Consider the following 22,613-nt stretch of genomic DNA (forward strand, 5'->3'; position numbering starts at 1 on the left):
GTAAGCGACTACTTTTAAATTGATTGTTGCTTTTCTGTGTATGAAAAATTAAGTTAACTCTCTTGAGTTATAAGAAGGTAAAAATATTTTTCCTATTCTGAGTATACATCTCCCTACTTTCTTCTCCCCTCTCCCCATGTGTCACTTATTGTGAACTCTGATAATTCAAATTTAGCCTGGAATAATTTACCAGTAAAAAGTAGTGCCTTAAGTTCAGGGCTTGATTTGGGTGGGGAAGGTGGGAAAGTATATTGGTAGTCCTAAACTCTGGCAGGAAACCAGACTCCATTCTCTCAAAACACTGGCAGAATCTGTTCCTAGTCCTCATGATTGTGAAGAAAAAAACTTGAGAATGTAAACTGAATGTAACTAATGCATGATGTCTGCCTGAGCCTGCACACAGCATTTAGCAGTGGGGGGAGCAGCAGCCCCTGCAGTCAGAAAGACAACTACCTGTCCCAACTCTTACCACCAGAGAAGACCAAGCCTCTGTTGCTCTACAATCTTAGAAATGTACAGGCTGGGGGGACCTCAAGAAGTCGTCAAGTCCAGCCACCTGCACTGAGTCAGAACTTAGTAAACCTAGACCATCCCTGACAGATGTTTATCCAACCTGTTCTTAAAAGCCTCCAATGATGAGAATTCCACAACCTCCCTTGGAAACCTATTCCTGTGCTAACTGCCCTTATAGTTGGGAAGCTTTTGCCTAATATCTAACCTAAATCTTGCTGCTGATTAAGCATATTACTTCTTGTCTAACTTTAATGGACATGGAGAACAATTGATCACCAGCCTTTTTATAATGGCTTTTAACATATCTGAAGACTCATCAAGTCCCTCCTCTGTCGTCTTTTCTCAAGACTTAACATGCTCAATTTTTTTTTAACCTTTGCTCATAAGTCAGGTTTTCTAAATCTCTTATCATTTTGTTGCTCTCTTCTGGACTCTCTTCAGCTTGTCCTCATGTTTCCTAAAGTGTGGCATCCAGAATTGGACACAGTACTCCAGCTGAGGCCTCATCATTGCCAAGTAGAGCAGGACCTCCCTGTTAATAAACCTCAGAATGTTAGCCTTTTCACAACTGCAGCACATTGTTGGCTTGTATTCAGTTTGTGATGCACTATAACCCTCAGGTCCTTTTCAGCAGCACCTAGCAGTTAGTCCCCATTTTGTAGCTGTGCATTTGATTTTTTCCTTTATTAGTGTACTACCTTGGTTTTATTGCTATTGAATTTCATCGTGTTGATTTGAGACTAATTCTCTTATTTGTCAAGGTCATTTTGAATTCTAATCCTGTCCTCCAGAATGCTTGCATCCCCTCCCAACTTGGTGTCATCTGCACATTTTATGCCCTCTGCTCCATTATCCAAGTCATTAATGAAAATATTGACTAGTGCTGGACCCAGGACTGACCTCTGCAGGACTACAGTAGCTACGTTCTTGCAGTTTGACAGCAAACCATTGATAACTACTCAGACTACTGACTTTCTACCAGAATGGATGTGGTCAGTTTAGGAGGGTGTCTTGGATGTCTTCCTGGGTTCTGTGATGTTGACTTCTTCTTGATGGGACTCAAATGCCCTTCTGGGCTCCTCTGGCCTTTTGGCTCTAGGATTCAGCTGGGAGTGGTGGTGGGGATTTGGTCAGTAGTGAGATAGTGAAGTGCTTATATTTAAATAGTCATCATGGGGCATGCAAGTTAATGCTCCATTGAGAGAAATAGGAAAGTTCACACTTATCTTAGTACTAGTTTTCGGCTTTCTGCAGACCCAGGTAGGCATCACTATGTTAGTTAAATTCATTTAGTTTGAAAATTTCCTTCTGAGCCATAAGGATTAGAGCCTTTATGAATAATAATAATAATAATAGTAATAATAATAATAAATCTGAGATTCTGGAGACCAAGATTGCAACCTTAGGGGGGGAAATTGCATGATTGATAACCTACTCAACTTGAGCCTGAATAATTTTTAACAGAGTTTTAGAAAAATGTGAAGATGCCAGTGAGAGAATGCACAGTAAAAGAAAACATCATTTGAAAGTGTATGCCTATCAAAATACATTCTATCAAAATAGTTATTCAATTACTTAAGTCATCTGTTCATTTTTGGTAACATGTTGGCTACCAGTTGACCAAAGCTTACCTTATCATAAAATTATGATCTTTAGTTGTGTATGTGTGTTGGGGAGAAGGATGGGAATGACATGTATTTCATAGTGACAGAATATTGTGGTAGGAGACTGTAGGGCAGCTGCTGAAGAATTTAGTCTCACTGTGTGTGGGATGCTGCGTAATCCCTCTGATAGCATATGTTCTTCTTCGAGTGATTGCTCATATCCATTCCAGGTAGGGTGTATGCGCCGCGCGTGCACGTCTGCCGGAAACTTTTTACCCTAGCAACTCCAGTGGGCCGGCAGGTCGCCCCCTAGAGTGGCGCCACTATGGCACTAGATATATACCCCTGCCGGCCCGCCCGCTCCTCAGTTCCTTCTTACCGCCGTGTCGGTTGCTGGAACTGTGGAGTGCGGCTTGCTGACCTCCACGTCCCTAGCTCTCCTGTTCGTCTTCGTTGTTTAATTGTAGATAGTTCTTAGTTGAGTTGTAGATAGTCCTTTAGTCTAGTAGTTAGTTAGAATTTTGTAAATAGTTTTCGAACGTTGCCTGCAGGTGGGCCGTTGCCCTCCCCGGCACCGGGCCCATGCCTGGCTCGCCGGGTTTCAAGCAGTGCTCGGCGTGCAAGAAGCCTATGCCTACGAGCGATCCCCACGACGCGTGCCTTAAGTGCCTTGGGGAATCGCACATTAGCGACAAGTGCCGCATTTGCAAGGCCTTTAAGCCTCGCACTAAAAAGGAGAGAGACCAAAGACTTCACGCTCTCCTCATGGAAGCGGCCCTGTCTCTGGCACCGGCGGCGCAGTCAGCCAGTTCTACTACGGCACCGGACCGCGCCGGCACCGGCAAGACTCCCCAGCACCGACCATCTCCGGCACCGGGAACAGATCTACGTCCCTCGGCGTCTGCGACACCATCAAGGCAGGCCCGAGCGGACCGCCCGGCAACTACCTTAGCCGCGGCACCGCCTGCAGGACTGCTGTCGACTCCGGGCCCAGAAGGTCCGTCGAGTCCAGCTCCACCTAGCTCCCCCGTAAGATCAGGGGTCGAGCTAAGGGTCCCATCGACGCCGGAGACCTTCGCCTCGGCCCGGGACTTAATTGCACTTACGGAGCCATCTCAGCCTCAGCCGGCACCCCCGGGACGCATAACTTCCAGGGGTAAGCCGATGCTTTGAGCGCTGTCTCCCGAGTCCCGGCACCGATCACCCCGGAGGCGCGAACGCTCACGCTCGGGGCACCGCTCGGAGTCCCGGCACTGGTCGCCCAGACGGTACCGGTCGTACTCGCGGCACTGATCACCATCCGCACGGTCCTGATCGGGCTCATCTCACCACCGGCACCGAGACTCCAGGAGCCGTTCGCCTCGGCGTTTGGCACCGCGGTCGACCTCTCGGCACCGAACCGGTGGCAGGTCCCGAACCCGGTTGACCTCCCGGCACCGCGCTGGTGGTAGGTCCCGGTCTCCATTGCCGGCCCGGCACCGCGTTCACAGAAGGTCGCGGTCCCGCTCCCGGCACCGACATCGCTCCCGCTCCCGGTCGGGATCTCGGCACAGATCATCACGCCGTTCCCGGTCCCGATCTCGGTACCGATGTGGGTCGCGGCACCGAGGGGAGCGTCAGTCACGGCGCATAGAGCTGCATATCATCCAAGCTCGGCGCCCCCCTGGCCTTCTAGGGAGCCGTCGGTTTCCTCCCACGCTGACAGTGTCTATGCCATGGCACAGGACAGGCACGTGGCCCTGTTCCAAGACCCTCCGCCACAAGAACGAGGGCCTCCACAGTGGGGGTTTTGGACCCCATGGGCATACTCTCAGGCCCAGGGTCCACAACACATTACCCCCCGCCCTGTGGCGGAGCGCAGACCACCGGAGGCGACGGCGTCTAGACCCCCTCACTCCCCGGAAACGGACGATACTCACCGGGACCCAGAGCTCCCTCCAGAAACGGAGGTGCAGCCCCTCACGGAACCCCCCGTGGACACCTTGTTGCCGGGGGTCTCTTCGTCCTCGTCTCCGGATGAGGCGGTGGCGGGCACCTCGTCCTCCGGCCCCCCCCCACTGGATTTGAGGGCACACCAGGACCTCCTCCGCCGGGTGGCACAGAACCTGAACTTGCAGGCGGAGGAGGTGTCGGAAATTGAGGACCCGGTGGTGAGCATCCTTTCATCCGATGCGCCCACCAGAGTGGCACTGCCCTTCATAAAAACGATCCAGACTAATGCCACTAACATCTGGCAGTCACCGGCCTCCATCCCTCCGACGGCTCGAGGGTTGGAGCGAAAGTATATGGCCCCCTCAAAGGGCTATGAGTACTTATGTGTTCACCCGACCCCCTGCTCATTGGTGGTCCAGTCAGTGAACGATAGGGAGCGCCACGGGCAAGAGGCCCCAGCGCCCAAGTCGAAGGAGGCGAGGCGGATGGACCTCCTGGGCCGCAAGATCTATTCGGCGGGGGCGCTGCAGCTCCGGGTCTCAAACCAACAGGCCCTCCTCAGCCGCTACTCTTTCAATTCCTGGGTAGCGGCGGGGAAGTTTGTGGAGCTCTTGCCCCAGGATGCACGCCAGGAATTTTCCACCATCCTGGACGAGGGCAAGAAAGTAGCAAGAACATCGCTACAGGCCTCCCTTGATGCTGCCGACTCGGCCGCTCGGACCCTAGCTTCGGGGCTTACGATGCGCCGGATTTCTTGGTTGCAGGTCTCTGGCCTTCCGCCGGAGCTCCAGCACACAATCCAGGACCTCCCCTTCGAAGGCCAGGGCCTGTTTTCGGATAAAACAGACCCTAGATTGAAGGATCTAAAAGATAACAGGGTCATCATAAGGTCGCTGGGCATGCATACGCCGGCGACACAACGTAGGCCGTTCAGGCAGCAAAACCAACAGCAGCAGCGGCGGCCATACTCTCAGTTCCGCCCACGGCAGGACCTTTCGAGGCGCCGAGGCAGGAACAACCGCCGCAGGCAGTCTGGTGGGCAAACGGGGCAGAACCAAGGCCCCTCCAGGACCTAAGCCTTCATTTTGAAGGTGCGCCCGGGGGCGCAGTACCAGTTTCCCCTCCGGATCCTTCCCTGCAGTTTTCCAACCGCCTTTCCTTTTTCCTCCCGGCGTGGACCCAAATAACGTCGGACCGTTGGGTCTTGCGTACGGTGCAGGCCGGCTATCGCCTGCAGTTTTCTTCGCCCCCACCCTCCCACCCACCTTCCCCGTCCCTCTTCAGGGACCCCTCTCACGAGCAATTCCTCCGTCAGGAGGTGCACGTGCTCCTTGCCAAGGGAGCCATAGAGGCGGTTCCGGACAACGAGAAGGGCCAGGGGTTTTATTCCCGTTACTTTCTAATCCCCAAATCCAAGGGCGACCTCAGGCCCATTCTCGACCTGCGGGAACTCAACAAGTATATCGTGAAGTTGAAGTTCCGCATGGTATCCCTTGGAACCATCATCCCTTCCCTGGATCCCGGAGACTGGTACGCCGCCCTCGATATGCAGGACGCCTACTTTCATATCTCGATTGCCCCACAACACAGGCGTTTCCTCCGCTTCGTGACCGACTGCCAACATTACCAATTTGCGGTCCTTCCGTTTGGCCTCTCTACGGCCCCGAGAGTCTTTACAAAATGCATGGCAGTCGTCGTCGCACATCTTCGATGTTGCCGCATCCACGTCTTCCCCTACTTGGACGACTGGCTGATCCGAGGCACGTCGGAGCTACAGGTCCGCGACTATGTCGACAGGATCAGCACCCTCTTTGCGACCTTGGGCCTCGTAATCAATGTGGACAAGTCTACTCTACTTCCCACGCAGCGGATAGAGTTTATCGGGGCCGTTCTAGATTCTACCCTGGCCAGGGCCTTGTTACCCTTGCCCAGGTTCCAGTCCTTGTTGGACATCATTCTACGTTTGTGAGCGGCCCCGATGACCTCTCTACGAACGTGCCTGGCCCTCCTAGGCCACATGGCAGCCTGCACGTTTGTAACAGCATATACTCGACTCCGCATGAGACCTCTTCAATCATGGCTCATTGCGCAGTATCGGCCGGCCAGGCAGTCGTTGGACACTGTCGTCACCGTCCCTCCGAGGGTGCTGGACTCTCTTCGATGGTGGCTGGACCAATCAGTAGTCTGTGCGGGGCTCCCGTTTCATCCGCCCCAACCTTCGGCATCCCTGACCACGGACGCCTCCGATCTGGGATGGGGGGCTCACTGCGGCACCCAGAGAACCAAGGGCTTGTGGACGCCACAAGAGATCAACCTCCATATCAACGTACGGGAGTTGAGGGCGGTCCGCCTTGCTTGTCAAGCGTTTGTCCATCTCCTTCAAGGTCGTTGTGTCGCGGTCTTCACCGACAACACAACGACCATGTTTTACATCAACAAGCAGGGCGGCACCAGGTCCTCTCCACTCTGTCTCGAGGCAATACGTCTCTGGGAGTTCTGCATAGCCCATTCGATTCACCTTTCCACCTCCTATCTCCCGGGAGTGCGGAACACCCTAGCGGATCGGCTGAGCAGATCCTTCCGTTTGCACGAGTGGTCCCTCCGTCCGGATGTCATACTCTCACTCTTCCAGAGGTGGGGTCATCCCCGGATGGACCTCTTCGCATCCAGGGTGAACAGGAAGTGTCGAACATTCTGCTCCTTCCAGGGTCGGGAGCCAGGGTCTCTAGCGGATGCATTCCTGATCCCATGGACAGCCCACCTGTGTTATGCTTTCCCGCCCATCCCGCTAATTCACAGAGTTCTCATCAAGGTGCTCAGAGACAGAGCCCGGGTGATTCTCATAGCTCCGGCATGGGCCAGACAGCACTGGTATCCCATGTTGCTGGACCTCTCAGTTTCCAGCCCAGTTACCCTGCCCCTTCATCGGGACCTGATCACTCAGGACCACGGCAGGCTCTGTCACCCGGACCTTCCGTCTCTTCACCTGACGGCATGGCTCCTGCGTGGTTGACAGACTCTGAGTTGCGATGTTCCACCCCGGTTCGCGAGGTTCTCCTGGGCAGCAGGAAGCCTTCCACCAGAGCGACTTACACAGCTAAGTGGAAGCGTTTCTCCTGCTGGTGTTCAGAGAAAGCTCTTCGCCCTACGGAGACTCCCGTCACCACTCTGTTAGACTATATCTGGTCCCTTAAGACCCAGGGTCTAGCACTGTCGTCTCTCCGAGTCCACCTAGCCGCCATCTCTGCGTTTCATCCTGGGGTGGACGGCTGTTCGGTCTTCTCTCACCCTGTGGTGGCGAGGTTCCTGAAGGGGCTGGAGTGGCTCTATCCACAAATTCGCCCTCCAGCCTCTTCATGGGACCTCAACCTGGTCCTGACTCAGCTCATGGCCCCTCCATTCGAGCCATTAGCTACTTGCTCCCTGCTCTACCTCTCGTGGAAAACCGCCTTCCTTGTGGCCATTACCTCAGCTAGACGAGTGTCAGAGCTGAGGGCCCTCACGGTGGACCCACCGTATACCGTCTTCCATAAAGGCAAGGTACAGCTGAGACCTCACCCTGCCTTTCTTCCCAAGGTGGTCTCCGCTTTCCATGCGAACCAAGAGATTTTCCTCCCAGTATTCTTTCCCAAGCCCCATTCGTCCCGCAGGGAGCAGCAGCTCCACTCGCTAGATGTCAGTAGAGCACTAGCATTTTATGTGGACAGGACCAAACCCTTCCGCAAGTCCCCCCAGTTATTTGTGGCAGTAGCGGACCGGGTCAAGGGGCTGCTGATTTCCTCCCAAAGGTTATCTTCATGGGTCACCTCCTGCATCAGGACCTGCTACGACCTGGCCCAAGTTCCGACGGGCTGTGTGACTGCACACTCCACCAGAGCACAGGCGTCATCGCTGGCTTTCCTCGCCCACGTCCCAATCCAAGAGATCTGTAGGGCGGCGACCTGGTCATCGGTCCATACATTCGCTTCCCATTACGCCCTGGTCCTGCAGTCCAGAGATGATGCGGCCTTTGGTTTTGCAGTGCTCCAGGCCGCGACTTCTCACTCCGACCCCACCGCCTAGGTAAGGCTTGGGAATCACCTACCTGGAATGGATATGAGCAATCACTCGAAGAAGAAAAGACGGTTACTCACCTTTGTAACTGTTGTTCTTCAAGATGTGTTGCTCATATCCATTCCACACCCGCCCTCCTTCCCCACTGTCGGAGTAGCTGGCAAGAAGGAACTGAGGAGCGGGCGGGCCGGCAGGGGTATATATCTAGTGCCATAGTGGCACCACTCTAGGGGGCGACCTGCCGGCCCACTGGAGTTGCTAGGGTAAAAAGTTTCCGGCAGACGTGCACGCGCGGCGCGTACACCCTACCTGGAATGGATATGAGCAACACATCTCGAAGAACAACAGTTACAAAGGTGAGTAACCGTCTTTTATCTGCTCCTGGAGTGTTTTGGTCTATGTAGAGGATAAGAGTTTACTATTGCTATTAGTTATTCCTTTAGTCTGATGTGGATATAGGGCCTGTTGTCAAACCTTGTTGAATTACCAGGCGTGGGGGTTCAGTATTGTTTCACATGCTATAAACCCTGTTTTCTTCAGCATATGTAATTTTCTAGCCTTTTTATAAACCATGTTAATGTTGCAATGTCCAACACTCAAAAGTTAGAATCTGTGTGTAGTGTTAATCCATCTATGTAAAACAAAGTGTCTGTATACATACTCATGTTTATACTATGTTCTTTGAGTGATTGCTCATGTTGATTCCAAGTAGGCTGTGGAGCCCCCTGAAGTTGCGTTTTCATGGAGGTGTATATAGGTCCCTGCCGACCCACCGCCTCTTCAGTTCTTTCTTACTGCCAATGATGATCGTTGGAGCAGCTCCTCTCTTGCTAACAGCAAGCAATCCCCTAGTGGACTTTTTTCTCACTGTTATCTGTAAATTAATTAAAATTTTAGGGTTGGTTAGTTCAAATAGTCTAGTTAGTTTCATCCCCAGGCGGCATCCGACTCCAAGCCCAGTACTTTGGTGTGGAGCGTGCTGGCCTCAGTAAGAGAAACTATAGTGCCAAGAAAGGACTCTGGCTCCAGGGACTCTCGGCACCGCCATTCCCCAGCGCTGAAGACTTCCTCCAGTGCGAGTGTCTGGCACTGTTCCCTTCACCGGTGCTGCACAAGAGGAAGAAAATGGAGAGAGGTCTCTCTCCCACTAAAGTAGTGGAGCAAGGAAGCACAAGGGGGTGTGTGTCCTGTGCTGGGACACACTGCTCCGGCTCCGACTCAGCTGGCACGGTTGACTCCAGCCTCACTGGGAGGTCTGTTGTGTCCAGTTCTAGTGGACTACCCAGTATGGGAGAGTCAGGAGGAAGACATAGACCTTCCTTCTACACTGGATACTTTTGAAGCAGCTAGGGACCTCATTGCGATGACAGTGCAGTCACCAGCACCGCAAAGAGGCACCATGCCCTCTAGGAGCAAGCTGATGATAAGGCACCACTCATCCTCACCTTGACACTGCTCCCTGGCACTGTCTCATTCTGCACCCCCTTGATTGCTGAGGTTGGAGTCCTCATCTGACTTGGAGGTGTAATCACCTCTAGGCGAAGCCAGCACTGTTCCCCGGTGTCACTTGAGACAAGAGGAAGGGCAGCTGCCACCCATGATGTCCTGGCCTCCCTGGTGGCAGGCGCTGGCTCAATGGCCCTTCTGGATCCAGTGGGCCTACCACCAAGTCCGAGGTCCAGGGTCCAGATCCTTGTCAGTGCCTTCGGAGGCATGAGTACCTCCATCATCGACTTCAGTAGCCTGGGAACCTCTGCAAGGGCAGGAGATGGGCACGCAGGTTGACACTGAGAGTGCTGCGGGACCTGGCACTGGGGGCGGTACTGAGATGGGTGCGGGCCTGGGAACCAGCACTGCCCCCTGCATGACATAGGGCATTTCAATGCAAGGGGATCCCCATGAACCAGAGGGGCAGGAAAACTCAGTACCCCTGCAGGCATCTTCCTCATGCTCCCCAGATGAAGCGGTGGCGGACACCACCACACTGCCTGCCATGGACCCCCGGGCACACCAAGAGTTGCTCAGGAGGGTGGCTCAAAACTTGAGCATGCACATGGAGGAGCTCTCAAAGGAGACTGACCCTATGGTGGATATTCTGTCCCTGAAGATCCTTCAAGGGTGATTCTGCCCCTCATTTAGACTATCCATAACACCACTAAAGTGTTGTGGCAAACACCTGCCTCTCTTCCCTCCATGGCGAAAGGGGTAGAGAGAAAATATTTTGTGCCTTCCAAGGAGTATGAGTACTTGTTTTCCCATCCTCATCCAGATACTCTGGTGCTGGAGGGGGCCAACCAGAAAGAAAGACAGAGACAACTGGGGCCGACCCCTAAGCAAAGAGTCCTATACAGACCACCATGAAGGTTCGACTCCAGGGGGCTCCACAGCCGACCCGATGTGTACCGCTGTGGAAAAACCTTCCAGCGACTGTGCACACGGCGCACAGACACCTACTTGAAATGGACATGAGCAACACATCTCAAAGAACAAGTTACAAAAGGTATGTAACCCTTTTTTACAGCTATCCATATATACACATAATATATGCATATTTATTTGTGTAAAATAGAAGCATATACATATCTGTGTGCGGTATAGAAAGTTGAAAGCTTAAACTACACTAGTGCTGCATCAAGTTGGAACAGTTCAAATGAATCAACAAAAGTCAAAATGAAGATTCATGCATGAACCTTAATATGTTGCTTATGTCTATTGTGTAGTGTTTTTGTTTTTCTTGCCACATTGTAGCTTTAATATATTGTTCAGATAATTGCTGTAAAATATAAAGGAAGGGGTGCAGTGTGAGTTAACCTTGCTGTTTTGGATTTTCTTGCTTAATTTTACTGTAACGGTGATACGGGTTATTTCCATTTTATAATGGTGAAAGGAAAAGACAGACTGTAACTAGTTGATGTGTTGTTGCTGTCCTCATCTCTGGAAATACATGTTCAGTTTAATAAACCTGTCCCTCCTTGCTCTCTCATTTTCAAAACAATATGTAAGGGTTAACTGTCACATGTGCCTCTTGCGGATAGTAGGAATGAACTGCAGTGTTTAGTGTACTGTGCAGTTAATCCTGCAGTTTGATGAATGGACCTTGAATAGACAAGGAGAGTTTGTAGTCCTGACATGTTAACACAGAGTTAACTGTTCTCATTGCTTCTATGACTTACTGAAATAAATCACTGTATTAATACAGTGAGTTATTGAGACAGGCGAGATTTAGCACTCTGGCAACCTGAGCTGACTGTGGATTGTAGCACTTAACCTGCATGGCATCTCTGCTAACTGGGACTTTGAACATGGGGTCCTTCTTCAGCATTGTGAGGCGTCGCTATAAAAGAAGGCGTAAGAAACGTTCTGAGAGGAAAGGTAGTATATTAATTTTTGTACTGTCAAAACAGAATAGTGGTGAGCTTTTATAAATAGAAAAATGCATTGTAGAAATGTTTTCAGATTATACTGAAATGTAAATACTAAATACATTTTTTTATACATATCTTTAAAACAATAAATTCTGTAACACCTTTTTTATTATGTTTGAGTATTGAACACCAAAAGCAATAAGCTTCAAATGGAAATCAATTTTCCAATATATTTCACTTTGCTTCCAGGCTTTCAAAATTCAGAATATTTATTTTTAGACAAACGTGGAAGTCTTAAAGTTGCATAGCATTTTGTATTTTACTGCTTGTTTTATCCCTAATGAATTGTTTCATGTGTCAGACTGTAAGCTGTCTGTCTTGTCACTGGATATTCATTAATCAGTTCATGAAATGAGCTTTTTCTGGCTTTAAAATTAGCCTGTCTTGAACAGCAAGTATAAATCAAGAGCTACTAAAAGTCTCCTTTATCTTTTAGCTAAACTTGTAAGAAATCTGTAAAGTATTCAAACTATTAAAATCTCATTTAGATTGCATTGCTATTCACCTAGCTACACCTTTGCTGTTTAACACATTTAGATTAAGTAAAGAAGGAATTCTTTTATTCCTTAAAATCTGCCAACTAGTTACATATCTCTTGAAAACAAAGTGCATTATTGAGAACCCTGGTATAGGCTTGTTATAATTTCTTTAAGAATTTTGTACTGTTTGTATCTTTGTATAATTGGAAAATACTGAATTGTCTCTGGAGAATAATACGATATCTGGAAAAACAGAACATTTCATATATGGCACTTCATAAAAATATAGAAACCGTAAAGAAAGGTGTAATTCCGCTGCTGTAAATCTTATTTTTCTAATTCCATTTGTATCTGTGAATATCTGTAACTCTTCTGGATGTCATTTTTGTATCTGGTTGATTGATATGGCTGGCATGTAATGTATTTAGAATTGCAAGCATTCTTGTCAAATGCTGCTATTTGTATTTTAGAATACGGCCGTAGATACAGCCCTTTACAGATGACAGTAACCACAGTAACTGTATTTACTTACTTACACAAAACACTTATTTTGTGTTTGTGATTTAAATATATCAAACAACTCTAATACAGTGATCATATTATATCTGAAAAATATAGCAGAAGACTTTACTAACTGAAGCAATATCTCTAGGGAAAAATAATGGCTTTGCAAACTGGAATTAGGTTTTTCATCATTTAGATTCCATAAGTGGTAATGAATTTGTATAAAAACTGAGTAACTCAACCCAAATCACTAACGAAGTTGAGTATGCTAAGTGCCGGCATGTTGGCTATATCTTATGATACCTTTACCTTACTACAAATCCCCGCTAAACAAATAACATTTACATTTTTTCTTGACTCTTGTCTTTTCTTTGAAAATACATTTTTTCACAGTGCTTTCAAAGTTTAGGATTCAAACATTATGGATCATATTTTAGAACAGGCAGTAGGGGAAAATTAAGGGGAAAGCTAAGGGCCGCATCCAGGCAACTTAAATGGACTTTGGATCATTCCTGTAGTGAGAACATGATGATCTGACAAGACAACTTGAATCTGGGTAGGACTCTGCATTTTGTCACTGGACAAATTTCACTAAAAATCACTCACTGATAAAATAGATCATTTTTAGTATTGATTCTAGTGCATGTAAGTATTACTCATTTTTCAGGTTCTGAAAGCTCTCTGGGTTAGTAGTGGCTTAGTAGGATTGTATGAAGTGCATATTCCCTATTCACATACATTCAAATTGATCCTGAAATGTTTTTTTATTAAGATCCTTAAAATAAAATGTGAACATTGTATTGGAAAGTCCAATCAAGCTATGTTAATTTTTTCTCTCATGTGTCCCATCTTTTAGATGTATTTAGGAAAAAAATATGTTTATCAAAGTAGACTGGTGACATCCAAGAACTTTGTAAAATAATACATCTGTTTTAGCCACACTAGAGCTGTATGGAAGGAATATTTAAGCTCTGTGAATAACTGTATAGAGATGAAGAAATAAAACAGTTAAGATTAAAGCTTCAGTAAATAAAGTGATATAGAAGATAGACTAGTTAAGGATTCAACAAAAAATACTTATTACCAAATCAAAAAAAAAAAGGCAGAGATTTCTAAATCCCTTTAGAGACCTGCTGACAAGACTAGATTTATTGTACAGTGTTTTTCAAATAATGTTAGGGATTTCTAAAGAGCCAAATTTTGGTTCCAGTGAATTCAGTGGATGTCTGTCATTAACTTCAGTGGGGCTCAGATTTGTGTAAACGTGCCCTTTGGTCCTAGATGTAATTCTTCATATTCCAGTAGCTGGTAATGTTTTTACTCTGTTCTTGAACATTTGTTTACATTTGACACCAATGAAGTGGAAATGTGAATTTCACAAGGTGGGCTTTTTTTGTTCTTATATAATAAATTAACAGTAATTTAGATTGCTCGGTCTTTTAAATGCCAAATTAATCTACCAAAACATTTTTATATTTTAGGAGATTGTTACAAAATAGTTAATTATTTTAAGTAATGTGATTGATTAGAAGACATGATAAATCAAAATATTGTTGTTCAGAATGTAATCTGAATCAAATTTGCTAGTGGTTTGAAAATTGATCAAGTTCGGGTTTGTTCAAAAGGGGAGCTGATTCGGGATGGTGGATGGCTTAATTTTAGACTTCTGTTTCTGAAACCTGTAATCCAGATTTCCCAATGTCTGTAGCACCCACTAGCTACTGTTCTCAGTGGGATCTGTTGAGTGCTGAGCCGTCATGAAAATCTGGCCCTTACGGTCCAATCCTGTTTTGACTGAGGCCGGTAGAAAAACTCCCATTGACTTTGTTGGGAACCGGAAAGCAAAATTAGACCTGTAGTCATATATACTTTCCTAAACCATGCTCTTTACAGTCCTGCTGTATTAATTTCAGAGATCAAGAGTTAAAGAGTGTTGTAAAATCTGTCCAGGGTCCAACATGAAACAGCGTTACAGAGGTTTGGATTTTTTTTTTCTATGTAGGCCTTGGTTTCACTTAGTTCCTTGCCAAACACCCAAAAGCATTAATTCAAACGTTGAAATTTTATTGTTCAAACACAAGAAAGAATAAGCAATTAAAACAAACATATATATTGAAACAGGGAAATTGACTCATTATGGAAAACAAGCGATCATAATCTTTAAAATCTCTCTCCGTTTTGGAGGCAAAATATCAGTGTGTCATTTTCAGAACAAACTGTCTCTGATGAAAAGGAAAAGGATTAATTCTACTTTTAGTCCTGATGTTTAAAGTGCATTCACTTCTCTGGTTTCTAACAAACACAGCAGAGAAAGGATTGAAAAGATGGGGGAAATATAGCTTTTGTTGATGTTTTTGGAACAATGACTGGTCAGTCACAAATGGATGCTTTGTCTGGCAGGTCAACTACAGCACCTATTGCTTGGACCTTGGTTCCCATTCCAGTCAGGGATGTCATCTGGTTTCATCTTTTCTTCTTAGATAGTGCTGGATTGTGGTCATCTCATCGTGCTGTGCTGAGGTAATGCAATTGATTTCAGGATTTGATGGAAAGCCTAGAGAGACAGATAGGCTGGGAGGAAGAGTGAAGGGGTGGGGATGGAGGGACCAACATAAAAGGAAGGTAACAGAACAGGCACTTATGTGTCTTTGTGGTACTAGTAATTAGGTATCCCCACTGGTGGGCTGAGAACTGGATGTCATGACGATGTGATGTTTGCAGTGTTGTAGCTGTGTTGGTCGGAGGATATTAGAGAGACAGGGTGGATGAGGTAACATCTTTTTATTGGGTTTAGCTTGAAAGCTTGTCTCTTTTGCCAACAGATGTTGGTCCAATATTACCTCACCCACCTTTTATCTCATGATCATGTAGTGATTTTCAGAACTCACCCGTGAACAAAGTTCTCTGAACAAGAACACGGCCTAATGGCCTTCCTCTGAGGAAGAAAATCTTTGACTGGTCTACTTATTCTGTCTTGGGACCAGGGAGTATGAGACAAGATGGGCTAGTATACAAGGTGGGATGAGAGATGATAGTGGGTTTTTTCAGTCTCTTTTTAAGAATCCCAAAATGGATAAAAGTGGGAGGCATAGTTCATCCCCCTTATTATTTTATCCAACAATTAGGGTTAATGTCCACCACACCCATTTTGATTAAATCATACTTGGTAAAAAGAAGATGTGGAGCCGGAAATTAATTAAACAGTCCTTGAATCATATCAGTAGCCCCTTCTTGTTTGAACGAATTCACTTTCTCTGTCTAGTTTTCTTATGCTTGTTCATAACATTCATAATTGAAAACAACTTGACCTTTTTTCATAGTTAATTTTCAGACAGACAAAAAGTTATATATTGTGTCATTTTATGAACTTTCACTGACTTATAGAATCACAGGACTGGAAGGGACCATGAGAGGTCATCTAGTCCAGTCCCCTGCGCTCATGGCAGGACTAACTATTATTTTAATAAAGTATGCAGCACTGCCCTTACTATTGCTGTTTCAAAGAGATGAGTGTCCCATTGTGCCTGGTACTATATAACTAAATAAGACAGTCGTCGTCCTAGAGAGCTTATAAATCAGATGTTAAACAGGACACAACAGGTGGACAGAATAGACAAATGTGGATGGGAGAGGGATGAGGTAACAATAAAACAAGTTATTATAAAAAGCAGAAGTCAGATCTTGCCACTTACCTAACCTTTTTTTTTGGCATGCTGAGAAGTATTACAGGAAATTAAAACGAATAGTCAATTAGCAAACTAAATGGTGCAAAATACATTTTGTGTGCATTATTCTTTTTGTTTTGTTCAGCTGTTACTTCACAAAATTCATGAATTCCCAGTAGGTCTGCCAGTGGTTAGGATGAGCTTAATGAGGTTCTACTGTAATTTATAAACTCCTTGTTCTAATGAATATGTTGTCACATTAAATGTTGTAATGTTGCTGAGCACAATTAGAACTAGAATATTTTGAGGCTTCTTTGTGGTATGAAAGTGTTACTCAGATAATTCCATTGTTTAACTATATTTTATGTTAAATGACAGGCTTCAAAATATTAAAATATGGACAAGTAATCTACATTTTTAAAAGATCAGATATCTATCTGTATATGATTGGTTGTATCTTCACTCAATCATTAAAACATTTCAAAATGTACGGTTATGTAATTGAGATAGTAATTAATTCACAGTTTGAAGCATGTTTTCCTTCTATGAAAATATAATAAAGAGGAAACTAAGTTTTCTAAAGAGTCTGACGTAACTCCTCGGGAGCAGTGAACTTTTGAGTGCATGCTGGAATTTTATACTCCCATGCACATGAGATCAGATTATTTTGAATAGCACTGTGCGTGGGGCATGCACTTGTATCCTGAGTGCTGTCTCACTCCCTATAGCTGAGGGCATAAAGGGTGGTGTCACTGCAACCAACACTCACTTTCTTCTTTCCACTCTTGTCTTCAAGACTGAACCGTGTAGTTTTGCTCTGAATAAGTAGTTTAGTTGTTCTTCAGTTTAGAAAGTTTGTTAGTTTTAACTCAGCACTGATAAATTTTTTATTTGCCAATTAACTTAGTTGCTTAACTTTTAGAACAGCGTGGTGATAGGATTTCCTGCTGTATGAGGGTGTTTCCCTGGTATAGAACACACTGCACGAGAGTCTGCCCCCTTCTCCTCCCGAATGGAAGCCCAAAGTGACTGATCCTGAGGACTAGTCTACTAGAAGCACTACAATGATGCAGCTGCGCTGCTGTAGTGAATCTAGTAAATACACTCTATGCCAATGGGAGAGGGCTCTCCCATTAATATAATAACTCCACCTCCATGAGAGGCGGTAGCTATAGTGGCGGGAGAAGCTCTCCTGCTGACATAGTGCTGTCCTCACTGGTGCTTAGCTTGGAGTAACTTACGTGAATTACATCACCCTGGGGTGCGAATAAGTTATACCAAAGTAAGCTCCTGTGTAGACCAAGCCTAAGTCATTGGGCTTGAAAATCTGCCTGTCCTGTGATGCTGCTATGCCCATCAATAGTGGGCATTCCCAGTGCCTGCTTTGCCTTCGTGAGGGCCATGCCCTGGCACACTGCTTGATCTGTAAGACCAGGAAGGTGAAGCTGAAGCTCTTCTTCAGTGAAAGATCCGCAAGCCTTATCAGATGTGAGAAGACTATCAGAGGAACTTCATGTGGACAGCACCTTGGTTAGCTGAGATGCCTCTTCAGGCTCCTGGGCTGCATTGCATAAGCCCTACTTGTCAGCTGAAAGAATGACACACTCAGAGAGAGGTTGCAAGCAGCATCACTATGGAGGATGAGAGCAGGCACTGATCCCCCTCCTCAGGACAGAAAACCTCAGACTCATGGCTGCTGAGATCTTAAGGTAGAAATCTCTGCCTGGCTCAAAAGCAGTGCTGCTTCTGGTACAACAAAGAAGTCTTTGTCCTTGGCACTGAGCAAGCTGATGCCAAGCACTTCTACACCAGCTCTGCTAACACTGAGTCATGGTGCACCCACACAAAGATCCTGCACTGCTCACCTCCTTGGCACTGTTAGTCTTCTGTTCCAGCAGTGCACAAACACTCTGTGCTGGCATTGCTACCATACATAGCGCTGAGACATCTCTGTCGGATTGGTACCAAACACTGAGACAGAGTGCGCTGGAGAGATCTGCGTCTCCTTTTGAGAAGGCTTAGTCTTTGTCCTTTCTCTCAGAAGCTCCTTCCTGGGGTGTGTCACTTCCAGATCACGGGTGGCACAATGAAGGTCTGCCAGAGAGTCTAGAGTGGACTCTGAGAGGAACAGGAAGGTAACTGGGAACTCATCAGGATCACCCACCTAATATTCACCTATGTGCCCTCCTAACTACCAATACCAGTTTTGGCCATATTGGTCTAATTGTGTAATTTTGATTACAGAATTAACCAAAACCTATCAAAGTCTCTTCAGAGAGAAGGAATATTGATTAGTCTGTTATTCTGTTAAGAAGTTCTTCCTCGAGGGGAAGAAAGGGGTTGGTTCTGTTCAATCTTTGAGTCAGGAATGCTAGTCACTTTTCTGCTTTTAACAAAACAGACAGACACAAGAGAGAGAAGAGAGAGGCTAATAAAGCTAGAGGCAATTACAGCTTTTGTTGTTGTTCTCAGGATACAGGGTAGCTAGTCTGTCATGGACAGATTTTGGGCTGGCAGTTCAGTCAGCCGTAGTACGAGTGGAGTTGAATTGACTGTCTCCTCTCACTATGTTAGTGCAGTTGATTTCAGTGTCAGGTAAAAAGCTGGGACAGGACAAGGGGAAGATAGTAGAGGACAGAAATGGACACATGAGGGAGGAGAAGACAGCACTTTTACCATGCTGGGGTCCTCACAGGTGCAATGGTGATTCTTAGGAGTCCCAAATGATATGTCAAGGATTGTGTATGATGATGAAATACTTCCACTCTAGCCTTCAAATTCCCTTTTTAAGGACTCCAAAAAGGGGTGATGGGTGGAATAGCTCGTCCTCTGATTAGTTTGTCTACCAATCATTTAAGTTGAGCCTTTATTATGGTATCTTTAAAAAGTTTCCATACAGCTTGCAGGTATTTCACTTTTGGCACTGTACCTTTTAATTTCTAACAAATTTATTTGGGCATAAGTTTTCATGGGCTAGAACCTACTTCATCAGATGCATGGAGTAGAAAACACAGGAACAGATATAAAAGACATGAAAAGATGTGATTAGCCTTACCAAGTATGAGGTCAGTCTAACGAGACAATTCAATTGACAGCAGGATACCAAGGGAGGAAAAATAACTTTTGATGTGGTAATGAGAATGGCCCATTTCAGACAGTTGACAAGAAGGTGTGAGTAACAGTAGGGGGAAATTAGTATTGGGGAAATTAGGTTTAGTTTTGTAATGACCTAACCACTTCCAGTCTTCTGAAAGGTTGCTGACCCCTGGTCTATGTAGATATCTCGAGAGATCCGCAACCTTTGCACCAGGCAGGCAAGGTACCCTAGTGCCAGGAGGTGTATGAGTACAGGCCTTCTTGTAGAATGAGTATAGGACTACCCTCTCAAAATAAACATTTGACCTGGCAGCTTGCATCAAGGAATAACAAATGGTAATAATGTGGATCAAACCCCTCGCTGCTAGTTTACATATTTCTGATACAGAATGTTACCCAAGCAGGCCACAGGGGCTGTCTGAGCCCTAGAAGAATGAGTTCAACTGTCCAGGTGGGTATTTTAGCAAAACCTGGAAAGTACTGACACAGTTTGAGACCCAGTGACTCTGGCTGTCCCTTTACCCTTTCAGCAAATGCCATGAAGAGTGTAGGTGTACACATGAATGACTTGGTCCTGTCCAAATGAAGCTCTTACAACGTCCAGTGCTTGAAGTCTCATTTTGCTTGGAGTATGGGGAGGCATGTGGGTTAGGGAAGACAACCAGGGGTTGGGGCGGGGAATAGATTGATGTGGGAGTCTGAAACCATCCTGTGATGGGGTGGATCACAGAAACCCCCTTGGGACTGCCAACTGAATGTGCTGAGACTACCTCTAAGCCCGTTTTCCCTGCTAGCTTGGGATTCCACTACCTTGCCTGGTTGTACCAGACATGCTAGCCTGCTACAAACACAGACCCAGGTCTGAACCACATCCCCCAAAAGCTGCAGGCTTAATTGAAAACAGCATAAGAAGTGCTCCTGTCTCCAACACTCAGATACCCAGCTCCCAATGGGGTCCAAACCCCAAATAAATCTGTTTTACTCTGTGTAAAGGTTATACAGGGTAAACTCCCAATTGTTTGCCCTCTATAACACTGATAGAGAGAGATGCACAGCTGTTTGCTTCCCCTCCCCCAGATATTAATACATATTCTGGGTTAATTAAGTAAAAAGTGATTTTATTAAATACAAAAAGTAGGATTTAAGTGGTTCCAAGTAATAACAGACAGAACAAAGTAGCATTTAATTTCAGAAAGGAGAACTACACAAAAATGAGGAAGTTAATGAAACAGAAATTAAAAGATACAGCGACAAAAGTTAAATCCCTGCAAGCTACATGGAAACTTTTTAAAGACACCATAACAGAGGCTCAAATTAAATGTTTATCCCAAATTAAAAACATAGTAAGAGAACAGAAAAAGGACCACTGTGGCTAAACAACAAACTAAAAGAATCAGTAAGAGGTAAAAAGGAATCCTTTAAAAAGTTAAATCCTAGTAAGAAAAATAGAAAGGAACAGCTAGTCAGAGACTCAAAAAGTAATAGCAAAAAATGTTTTAAGTACATCAGAAGCAGGAAGCCTGCTAAACAACCAGTGGGGCCACTGGACAATCAAGATGCTAAAGGAGCACTGAAGGAGGATAAGGCTATTGTGCAGAAATTAAATGAATTCCTAGCATCAGTCTTCATGGCTGAGATGTGAGGGAGATTCCCAAACCTGAACCATTCTTTTTAGGTGACGGATCTGAGGAATTGTCCCAGATTGAGGTGTCATTAGAGGAGGTTTTGGAACAAATTGATAAATTAAACAGCAATCAAACACGAAGACCAGATGGTATTCACCCAAGAGTTCTGAAGGAACTCAGATGTGAAATTGCAGAACTACTAACTGTAGTCTGTAACCTATCATTTAAATCAGCTTCCGTACCAAATGACGAGGATAGCTAATGTGATGCAAATTTTTAAAATGGGCTCCAGAGGTGATCCCGGTTATTACCAACTGGTAAGCCTGACTTCAGTACCAGGCAAACTGGCTGAAACTATAGTAAAGAACAAAATTGTCAAACTCATAGGTGTACATAATTTGTTCTGGAAGAGTCAACAGAGTTTTTGTAAAGGGAAATCATGCCTCACCAATCTACTAGAATTCTTTGAGGGGGTCAACAAGCATATGGACAAGGGAGATTGAGTGGATATAGCATAATTAGATTTTCAGAAAGCCTTTGACAAGGTCCCTCACCAAAGGCTTTTAAGCAAAGTAAGCTGTCATTGGATAAGAGTGGCTGTCCTCTCGTGGATCAGTAACCGGTTGAAAGATTGGAAACAAAAGGTAGGAATAAATGGTCAGTTTTCAGAATGGAGAGAGGTAAATAGTGGTGTCCCCCAGGGTCTGTACTGGGCCCAGTCCTGTTCAACATATTCATAAATGATCTGGAAAAAGGGTGTGCATTTTGAGGTGGGAAAATTTGTCCCAGGCAGACTGCAAAGTGCTACAAAAGGATCTCAGAAAACTGGGTGACTGGGAAACAAAACGGTGATGTTGATAAATGAAAATTAATGAACATTGGAAAACATAATTCCAGCTATACATATAAAATAATGGGGTCTAAATTAGCTGTTACCACTCAAGAAAAAGATCTTGGAGTCATTTTGGATAGTTCTGTGAAAACATCCGCTCTCTGTGCAGTGACCGTTAAAAAGTGAACAGAATGTTGGGAATCATTAAGAAAGGGATAGATAATAGGACAGAAAATATCATATTGCCTCTATATAAATCCATGATACGCCCACATCTTGAATACTGCATACAGATGTGGTCGCCCCATCTCAGAAAAGATATATTGGAATTGGAAAAGGTTCAGAAAAGGGCAGCAAAATGATTAGGGGTATGGGAACAGCTGCCGTATGAGGAGACTGTAATAAGATTGGGACTTTTCAGCTTGGAAAAGAGACGACTAAGGGGGAATATGATAGAGGTCTATATAATCATGACTAGTGTGGAGAAAGTAAATAAGGAAGTGTTATTTACTTCTTCTCATAACACAGGAACTAGGGGTCACCAAATGAAATTAATAAGCATCAGATTTAAAACAAACAAAAAGAAGTATTTCTTCACACAATGCAGAGTCAACCTGTGTAACTCCTTGCCAGAGGATGTTGTGAAGGCCAAGACTATAACAGCTTTCAAAGAGGGGCTAGATAAATTCATGGAGAATAGGTCCATCAATGGCTATTAGCCAGGATGGGCAGAGTTGGTGTCCTTAGCCTCTGTTTCCCAAAAGTTGGGAATGAGCGACAGGGAATGGATCACTTGATGATTACCTGTTCTGTTCATTCCCTGTGGGACCCCTGCCATTGACCACTGTCGGAAGACAGGATACTGGGCTAGATGGACTTTTGGTC

The 22,613-nt window shown here is 45.6% G+C and overlaps 1 protein-coding gene across 13 annotated transcripts in view; it reads left to right on the top strand.

The window, feature by feature from the left end:
* Positions 1–22,613, top strand: part of ADARB1 (adenosine deaminase RNA specific B1) — a 277,040-nt gene that overhangs the window by 111,493 nt on the left and 142,934 nt on the right. Inside the window, exon 1 of one of the 13 annotated variants that reach the window (XM_050916518.1) lies at positions 8,498–11,474. The exons of 11 other annotated variants lie outside the window; for them this stretch is intronic. In XM_050916518.1, the coding sequence (XP_050772475.1) occupies positions 11,375–11,474 (100 nt within the window). In that variant the 5' untranslated portion in view covers positions 8,498–11,374. Of the gene's footprint in view, positions 1–8,497; positions 11,475–22,613 lie in introns of those variants that run through there. One more of the 13 variants, XM_050916503.1, reaches the window with a different exon arrangement.

Source organism: Gopherus flavomarginatus, chromosome 10, assembly GCF_025201925.1.
Source record: "Gopherus flavomarginatus isolate rGopFla2 chromosome 10, rGopFla2.mat.asm, whole genome shotgun sequence".
NCBI lineage: Eukaryota > Metazoa > Chordata > Testudines > Testudinidae > Gopherus > Gopherus flavomarginatus.